The sequence below is a fragment of the Nicotiana tabacum genome, chromosome 19 (genome assembly GCF_000715075.1).
Source record: "Nicotiana tabacum cultivar K326 chromosome 19, ASM71507v2, whole genome shotgun sequence".
NCBI lineage: Eukaryota > Viridiplantae > Streptophyta > Magnoliopsida > Solanales > Solanaceae > Nicotiana > Nicotiana tabacum.
In genome coordinates this window covers 137,821,219-137,831,187 of record NC_134098.1, presented here as the reverse complement: position 1 = coordinate 137,831,187, position 9,969 = coordinate 137,821,219, and the positions used below count along the sequence as shown (strand labels likewise).

At 33.9% G+C, this 9,969-nt stretch overlaps 1 protein-coding gene across 1 annotated transcript; it reads left to right on the top strand.

The window, feature by feature from the left end:
* Positions 1-7,654: 7,654 nt before the first annotated feature.
* Positions 7,655-9,758, top strand: LOC107787308 (cationic peroxidase 2-like). Its single transcript, XM_016608854.2, has 3 exons — positions 7,655-8,172; positions 8,863-9,025; positions 9,150-9,758. The coding sequence occupies exons 1-3, from the start codon at positions 7,765-7,767 to the stop codon at positions 9,566-9,568; spliced, it is 990 nt and encodes a 329-aa protein (XP_016464340.1). The 5' UTR covers positions 7,655-7,764; the 3' UTR covers positions 9,569-9,758.
* The last annotated feature ends 211 nt before the right edge of the window (positions 9,759-9,969 follow it).

The window sequence follows — 9,969 nt, the reverse complement described above, 5'->3', positions numbered from 1 at the left end:
AGCCTTAGATTCATAAAACTCTGTTTATATATATTTCAAACGGATAATGTATTTTTATTTCACACCATCTTTGTAAATTATAATCTTAAAAGCTCATGATTTGTACTACCAGTCCTCGAGGAATGTATCAGATTTAGATATTTTTTACTTAATTGCTTTATTAATTGTTATTGGAATTGATTAGTGGTTAATTGACTTACCTAACGGGTTGAGTTAGGTATCATCACGACTAGTCGGATTTTGGGTCGTGATACTAGGCAAAGCGAAATATATACAAGTTTTAGTTGTCTCTTGAAAATATAGTAGGACTATATTTCACACAGTACCTGTGATCCGGAAAAGGAAGAATATTTTATTGGTGATTGTACCAAATTTTTTAAAATCAAATTAACGTCTAAGTTGTTTTTAATTTATTGTGAGAAATTACTCGTTTTGAACTTTGAAGTATTGGCCATTACCACTAAACCTTTTCGTGATATTACCAACACCACTTTCCACTTCCAGATAGTGGGTTTCCTATGGACTGAAAGGTTAGGCCAAAACTGTTATGTATCCATTAGTGTTTTAAAAAATGTACAGTATATAACGAAAAGTTCTGAATTCAAGGACGAAAGATGAATATATATAAAGAGAAGTGGCGGCCCTGTAATTTTTTAAGGCTCTTAGCCTTCAATTCAATGAATATTCGCCAAAGTGACAAAGCTGAGATCGACTTGAAGATTTTTAAGGTACTAGGATCGAATTTCTTAAAATAACTCAACTTTATTTACTTTTTCTACTGCAAGTCTGCAACTAACTTGCACTATTTTCTAATTGTATTGGATTATTAGTGCTACATCTGAAAAAGTTGTAAATATATTAACCTGAAAGTAATACGTCCTTTGAATACCGCCTTTAATTTCTTGGAGATGACTTCACGTTTCTTCTCATAAATTTCACAAATGATCATATAATTATAACTTTTTTTCATCAAAATTATATAATTTTGTTTTCTCACACAAAAATCACAAATGGTTATATAACTATAACCTTTTTTCATTAAAGTCATATAACTTTATTTTCTCACACAAAAATCATAAAACTTTCACTAACTCACATAAAAATTATAGTGACCGAAAGACTCAATTTATGACTTTGATGAAAAAAAGTCATAGTTATATGACAATTTATGATTTTTGTGTGAGAAAATAAAGTTATATGACTTTGGTAAAAAAAGTCATAGTTATATGACAATTTGTGATTTTTGTGTGAGAAAATAAAGTTATATGACTTTGGTGAAAAAAGTTATAGTTATATGACAATTTGTGATTTTTGTGTGAGAAAATAAAATTATATGACTTTGATGAAAAAAGTCATAGTTATATAATCATTTGTAGAATTTATTTCGCATACCTACCTTATTCAGAAGTTTACTTTATTCAGTTATTCATTTTTTGTCGCACATACAAAAGTTCAAATTCAAATTTAAAAAAAAATAGGTCTTACCAACCTCCAATGGAAAGTTACCTTGTATGGAAATAGCAATTGAAAAGGAATTTTGGAAAAAAAAATGATGATATTACTATGAGCTAGGAACATTTTTAAAAAAATTCTTAATCCTAACAGCACTATTGCATGGGATGCAACTCATTGTATGCTTTTGATAATGGAGAATATTTTTCCCTTTTACTTTCTTGAAATTAAGAGGGGGAAAAGTAGTGAATAATTTGCTGGAAGGGGAACTAAGGTTTTTTTTGCTAGTTCGGATTAATTTTGCTTTATTGTGTTCCAGAAGCATTTTCTGATGATTTTTCATAAGTTTCATGTGTGCTTCCTTAATGCTAGCTAGTAGCTAGGGTTCACTCAAATGGACAGTTTATTTTTCCCAATAAATTTTGAGGTAATGTAAATATTTGAAAATTCTAGCATAAATCATTCGCACCCGTTTGGGTATGTCAATACAAATTCAAGTAACATTTGGCGTTAGTCTTATTGAAGTGATTTAAAGATAATACTGGAAGAATATCTGGTGAATTTTAAATATTGAAAATTTTAAATTTGAAATCCTCCGTTAAATAAAGTTTCCTCAATTTAAATTGATTGCGATAGTAGATGTAAATACAAAATCCATATATTTGAAACCACAAATGTAGCAAATATGTGTTGCAGTAGTGCCACTACTATTAGCATGATCTAAACCGACTATTCTAAGTTGATGTCAAATTTTTTTATATTTATGTTTCATTTGAAACTATTACTACTAAATTGAGATCTTTTTCTTTATCAGATCGATCTATAAATGAATACGAGAATTGGCAAGTTATAAATTTTCAAATTTCTTCAACTGTAAGAAATCCATCAAAAAGAGCACCTGATATAACTGTTTGATAACATTATCCTAGTATAGCCAAACAAATACGATAACAACCCAATGTAGTTTCATTATTTCAGAGCGTCAGAAAGGGAAAACGATTCTTAAGAGAGCGCTAACTTCCAACAAATTAAAGAAATTTCCTGTTCGAATAGTAACACAAATTTCATCTTGTTGTAAACTTACGTAGTTCCTCACGAGACTAAAAAAGAAAACTGCATCTAACAAATTCAGGCTGCTAGCTGTAGTTGCATTCGCACTCATCCTCCCCAAACAAAGTATTTCTTAATGAGTTTAACTTCTATACACATAAAAGTAATTTTAGATTCTCAAATCTCAGCCACCAAAAATATAACTAAAGGTAATTGTTCATTATAAGTGAATTTGTAACATGAAAAATAACACAAGTTACCTGCTACAAGATGCTAAATGCTAGGGGTGTACAAATGAAACCGACAAACCGCATCAACCCGATAATCCGAGTCAAACCGAGAAAAAAAAACCAACTATGGTTTGGTATTAGAAACAAAAACCCGACCATATTTGGTTTGGTTTTAACTAAAAAAAGTCAAACCGAAACCAAACAATATGTATAGAAGTTTTAAATATATTTAATACATAAAAAATATTTATGGTAGTGTAGTTTATAAATATTTCTTAAGTTTTTTCATAGTTTTATCTTTTAACGTATTATTTCAAGCTTGGGCTTATAACTTTTAGATGCTCCAATAAGTATAGTCCATAAATATTAGTAACTCAAATAAATCCTAAACCAAAATCAAATCAATACTAATGCTAATTAAAGACATTCAATTCAATTGTTACTATGAATGAAAATAGTGTTGGATATCTATTTTTTAGTTTTTCCATGGTTTAGATAAAATATATAACTTATTTTTCTTTTAGTGGTTAGTCATGTAAATAATAGTACTTATTAGTCATAATTTTAAATTATGTTTGTTTTCATTATGGCTTATTAATAATATTTATTTTATGCAATTTTATTATCTTTATTATTGAATATTTTAGTACAATACCATGACTCATCTCATATTTATGTTATTTTATTGAAAAACACCTTATAGTGTTCTATCTTACTAGGATTAAAGAAATATTTGAAGCACAAATTTTACGTTTTGTGATATGAAGACTTTTGTGAAGAAAAAAAATCGAAAAAACCCAAAAACCCGAAAAACCTGAGATTAAAAAACCCGATTTTTATTGGTTTGGTTTAGTATTTAGATTTAATAACCCGATACAATTGGTTTGGTTTGGTAATTAAAAAATCCGAACCAACTCTACCTATGTACACCCCTATTAAAGACTATCAATATAATAAGTTAAATCCCTTTAAATTTATTTGCCTTGCTCCACCCTAAGGGTGGCATGTGGGTCGGGCCCGGTCCTAAGTGGATTTTGCGGGCCCGGTCCTAAGTAGGCCGGTCCTAGGCGGGCCGGTTCTAAGCGGGCTTATTGCTGGAACCGGCTCGGGATCGGAACCACGAACTAACGGTCCCGGGTTTAAGTGGGCCGGTCCCGGGCCTAAGTGGGCCTAAACAAGCCCAAACGGGCCTAAATGGGCCAAACAGAAACTTTCTATTTTTAATTTCTTTTTATAGAAGTTAGAGAAAAAAATAGTCACCTAAAGTTTTTAATTCAAATTTAAAGACAAAAGTATTGTAAAGAGATATTATATATATATATATATATATATATATATATACACTATATTATACTATATATACAGCTTAAGATATATAAAAAGACAAAAATATTTTAAAGAGATATTCAAAGCAATGCGTTATAATTTTATTATAGCATTAAAAAATTATGGCAATATCTTTCTTAGTCTTCCTCCCCATATGGAATGAGCACAACAAGGTGCTAATACCACCATTGAGAAGAAAAAGAAACTAATCAAGATGTGCCAAAATACAAGTTACATATTAATTTACATGGTATCTCTTATAAATTTCATAAATCCTTCAAGGTCCGAAGGAATTTCCGTTAGTAGTGGCGGAAAAGAAGCTTGGTCATCACCACTTCCAGGCGAAACATCATCCTCCGCAAGTTCATCTAGCATTTCTTTGTAAGTTTCGTCTACCTCTGGTTGTGATTCAGCAAGTCCAAAATTTCTTCTTTCCGAACGGATCCAATCTCTGAAAAGTACGGATTTTTCTAAGCTCTCCCTCATAGACGCTCTATAATCACCGAGTTGAAATCTTGCTTGACTGAAAGCGCTCTCTGATGCCACTGTTGAAGCTTGAATAGTTAAAATATCTCGGGCCATCCTTGAAAGAATCGGAAAGTGTTTTATTTGTCCTTCCACCATTCCAAAATATTAAAGGAGCCGTCAGGATTCACTTCCTCAATTCCCTGTGACAAATAAACTTCAAGCTCATTTAGTTGTAAAAAATCACTAGTACTAGAACCTTGAGAACCCCCGAACCCCGCCCAAGCACTAAGTGCTCTTACTCCCGCAGTTCTTTTAGATGATTGAGAACTAGAAGAAGAAGGAGTTGGAACATTTGGTCTAGCATGATCTAATGTAACTTGATAAGCATTATAAATAGTTTGAATATTTATTTTAATTGAGGTTATTGCGTCCGGAAGTTTAGACAACTCCTCATCTTCAAGTGCTAAACCATTATAAACAGTTTCATACCAAAATTGAGGACCTCCTAATTTCATAGCAGGATTTAACAATGCAGCAACACCATAATAGGGGGAATAGGGAAAAAATATTTTTTAAACTTTTTTCTCATAGAATCAATAGCAAGTTGATAAATTTTTCCACCCTCTGAAAAATGATCAAACAAATTTGCAAGTTCTGCAATACAAACTAAACAGTTAGAAATAGTAGGATAATATTGCCCAGAAAATTTATTTGTAGCAATATGAAATTTTTCTAAAAAATCTACAAGCATTTTAACATTAGCCCAATCCGTATTTGTAAGGTGCTCATCATCATCATTTACATGAGCATTAAACGTTGAGTTTATGGGATTTCTATATTCATATGCAACAACTAAACTTTCATACATGTAATTCCATCTAGTTGGATAAGGTTTAGCAACCTTTCTTTCTCTTAGGCCAAATTCATCACATCTTTTAAAATATTCTCTAAGTCTACTTCTACGGTTTGAATAAAAAAGACAATTAAGAGCCATTTTAACCTTTTTAATTTCAACATTTAAAATTCGCATATCATCACCCACAATTAAATGGTAAATATGACAAATACATCTAACATGAAAAATATTACTAAATGCAGTACTTAGTGTAGTGGTAAGCAATGATACAATATTTGTGTTACTAGTAGCATTATCCATTGAAACTGATATTATTTTATCACTAATGCAAAAATATCTACAAATATCTGTAATCGTGCTATAAATAAACTGCCATGTGTGACGTGAATTAATTATTCTATAAGCAATAATGCGCTTTTGCATTATCCAATCCTCATCAATTCAATGACTGGTAACAGTAAGGTAATCACAGTCATTACCACTTCTACCAATATCAGTTGTAATAGCAACACGACAATTTATATGAGTAAATAATTTTTTTTTGGATCATAATATAAAATATCACCGGTAACAGTGTTAATTCCCGGTTGAAATTGATTTGACCCGGTACTAAGGTCAGCCTGATTAGGTGCACTTGTCCCCTCGGCCAAAGCTTTCATACGAAAATATCTAGCTTTATCTTGAGGGTGTAGCAATATGCGTCTAGTCAAGCTTCCGCACGTAGGCGGTGAATCGGGTTGAAAGTGAAAGCCGCAAAAAACTGGCAGAATGCTCTCGAAACCAATTCACTTGAGTGAGACAGAGGGTGTCAGCCCTGAGATTGGTCTAACATTTTGTTATGAGCTGGCTGGATTGAAGGTCAGAGATGCCCTCGGTACAATATTGACGATCTCACAAAGATGCAATTTCAGTGAATTGTCATTTACTGATCTCATCTTTTACGGAATCGATCCTCTTTGACTGTACAAGAATATGTGGAGCTCAGCATATCTGGAAGCACAGGAGAACGTTCGTTTGCTGATATTATTACCAATATTCGATACTGGGTCATTCATAGCAATACTATACCTTCCCTATTCATTGCGGGTTGGTTATTTGTCAGCATCGGTTTAGCTTACCCGTTTAGAAGGTTGTCTAGAAAAAGTAGGGGCATTAACAGGAGGGTCAGACGGGGCATCATTTGGATATCGTCATCCGGTTGCATTTCATCAAAATCTATTTCTTCATCATCATTTTCATCAATAGTTGGATTACCATAAAGAGCATTCATATATTCATAGTTTAATTGTTCACCGGGTGCAATATTATGGCAAAATTGACTCTCGGTAAATTGTAATAAACTATTATCGCTATCAAGAATAGGAGGTGTAGGACGGATAAAAGGTTTGGGTTGGGCGGGGGAAGTGGAGGAGGAACAGATTGGCCACTAGATTCACCACTCTTGGATTTTTTCTTATTTTTACTAAATATTTTTTTTAAGGAATAAGCCATCTTAATTAATCAAGCAAAGTAAATAAAACAAACAAAACTATAATATTAAAGCTTAAGAGTTGAAACGAGTTTACCGAATTGACGAACAATTTGTTGAAAATTAATTATCGTTGAAGACTTGAAGACTTTAATTCACCAACTTCACAATTTTGCACAAATTGTAACAATTAAATAAGCAATTATAAAAAAATATTAGAGAGAGATTGATGATTTTGTGAGAAAAATAAAAGAATGATGGGGTATTTATAGTTGAAAATAGGGGAAAAGTGTAATTATAAAAAGTTTGGGGTTAAAACAAAATTTGGGGGGTTAAATGGCTATTTTGGCAGACCAAACGGCTAGTTTTTAAATGAACAAACAGTCAAATTTTTTTTAAAAAAAAATTATCCGTTGGGCCCGGATAGGCCCGTTTAGGACCGCTTAAACCGGCCCACTTCTCAGCCGGTCCCGATCCCAAACGGTCCCGGTCTCGCGGGCCTCGCCTATGGGACCGGCCCACTATCCAGCCCACCTCCCCACGGTCCCGGTCCTATCCGGTTAGGACCGTTTAGGCCCACCGCCCATTTGAACTTGCGGTCCTAGGCCGATCCCGGTCCTAACCGGCCCAAATGCCACCCTTACTCCACCCCAAGAAAAGAAACAAAAAATGATGAAAGAAAAATTCTGTATAGTCCATATAGGCAAATTATAGAAGTCGGCCTTACTTACTAGTCATCCAGGGACTTGCATTTAATCTTAGATTCATTTTTTATTTCCTATAAATACACGTCTAGATTTGTAGTATACCCAACAATAAGCACCAATAAAAGCTAGTACACAATTTACGTGCTCAAAGACCATAGCTGAAACATAGAAAAACAATTTAAAGACCATAGTTGAAAAAGTAGTATTATGAGTTATAGTTCCCCAAGCAAATTACTAACCATGATTACGGTTCTTGTCATGCTAGCCATGTCTATGACTATGGTACAAGGCCAAGGTACCCGTGTTGGATTTTATTCCAGTACGTGTCCTAGAGTCGAATCCATCGTTCAATCAACGGTGAAGTCTCATTTTCAGTCTGATCAAACGTTGGCAGCAGGACTGCTGAGATTGCACTTCCACGATTGTTTTGTACAAGGTTGTGATGGTTCTATCCTCATTGATGGTTCAAACACTGAGAAAAATGCCGTCGCGAATGGCGGCTTGAGAGGATTCGAGGTTATTGATGATGCTAAAAAGCAGATTGAAGCTGTTTGTCCTGGAGTTGTCTCCTGTGCTGACATTCTTGCTCTTGCTGCCCGTGATGCTGTTGTCTTGGTAAATTGTTATTATTATCTTCCTACACCTTTGGAATTTTTCTTTCAAATTTTTTGCCTTCAAGTTAAAAGATACACTGTTATATGTACTACTTATGCTTCATATTACATTAAGGGACATTTCTAGTGAAATTTAATCTCCCTTCAAATTCTAGTACATGATATTTTGTTAGAAAAAGGGGCTAGGATCAATATCTTAATACAAAATATCCTCTTTTCATTATGCTTTAAGCTCATCCGGGAACAGGATCTTTTTTTTGTGTCTTTAGTTTAAGTTCACCTGCGCTAAATGGTTCACGAACCATATTTACTTGTTATAAAGAAGTGGCGTACTACGTAAAACATTTACTAAGTTAATTGTGAAGCACCAGTAAGTTCGATCTATTAGTTAGCTTATAATTAAGAATGAAACTGGATCACATCATTGGAAGTGGCAGCCACGACTTCTTGCAGGTCTAGAAAACCATTGGATGATAATCAAAACTATAGCATGTCGGGAAAGAAGCACACTAGATGGATACAGACGTATATAATTTATTTCCCGTTAATGCAAGTAGACCTAGGGAAACAAGAGGAAAACTTACCGTTATGGTTGTTTTATAATGCCTATGAATGGTAATTGCATAATTGTGGTGTGTTGAATTAATGTTGATGCTTACAGTTTTTGGATTATTGAAAAATATTGGTGCAGAGCAACGGAGGAAGCTGGGCTGTACCAACGGGACGTAGAGATGGGCGAGTATCATCAGCATCTGATGTTAATAACTTTCCAAGTCCTTCTGATTCCATTGATGTTCAAAAGCAAAAGTTTGCTGATAAGGGTCTCACCACTCAACATCTTGTCACCCTTGTTGGTAAGCATAACATACATGCATGTTTTCCCTCAGCTCTCTAAATCTCTAAGCATCTTTTCTTTTATTAGTTAGCTCTCGAATAAAAGAACTATAATAAATCTACATATATATATTTTATGGGCAGGGGGCCACACTATTGGAACAACAGCTTGCTTTTTCTTCAGCGACAGGCTATATAACTTCAACGGCACTGGTCGTCCTGACCCATCCATAGACCCAACCTTCCTTCCTCAACTTAAATCATTGTGCCCTAATCGTGTCGGTGGCTTGAACCGAGTGGCACTAGACAATGGCAGTGAGAAGAGTTTTGACAACTCATGGTTCTCCAACCTGAGGAGTGGTCGTGGGATTCTGAAATCAGACCAGCTGCTATGGACCGATAATTCCACCAACACTTTTGTCCAAAGGTTCTTGGGTGTCAGGGGATTGCTTGGGTTGACATTCAGCGTGGAGTTTGGTAAATCCATGGTTAAAATGAGTAATATTGGTGTTAAGACTGGTTCTGATGGTGAAATTCGTAAAATTTGCTCTGCCTTTAAGTGACATAGACTTTGTCCTTTTTGGATTACCAAAAATGAAAAAAATATTTAGTAGAGAACTAGATATGTGGTGTTTTGTGATGATTCTGAGTGTCCAGTAGTCAATTGCATCAATAAATTATGCTCTGATTCAAGTATGTATACTGAAGGTTAGATTTAAATGGTGTTACAGACCGTTCGAGCCTCCCGATGAAGCCAGCGCATCAATCCAATTTGAATCATTTCTTATAATGTTTGCAACATGATCATACCATACGTAGGAAATGTGCCAATTAACATGGATTTAATTACTAATATAAGAAACTAGATGATTATTAACTATTCAACAAAATTAATTAGCTGGTACAAGTTGATTTTCTGTTATATTGATGAAACAGTAGCCGATCCAATTGTTGTTTCAGCCGA

Excerpts from the sequence above, each read along its gene's own strand:
- LOC107787308 (XM_016608854.2), top strand. The coding sequence starts at position 7,765 with ATGAGTTATAGTTCCCCAAGCAAATTACTAACCATGATTACGGTTCTT. Across the intron at positions 8,173-8,862 it reads CCCGTGATGCTGTTGTCTTG|AGCAACGGAGGAAGCTGGGC; the intron begins GTAAATTGTTAT and ends ATATTGGTGCAG. Across the intron at positions 9,026-9,149 it reads ACATCTTGTCACCCTTGTTG|GGGGCCACACTATTGGAACA; the intron begins GTAAGCATAACA and ends TTTTATGGGCAG.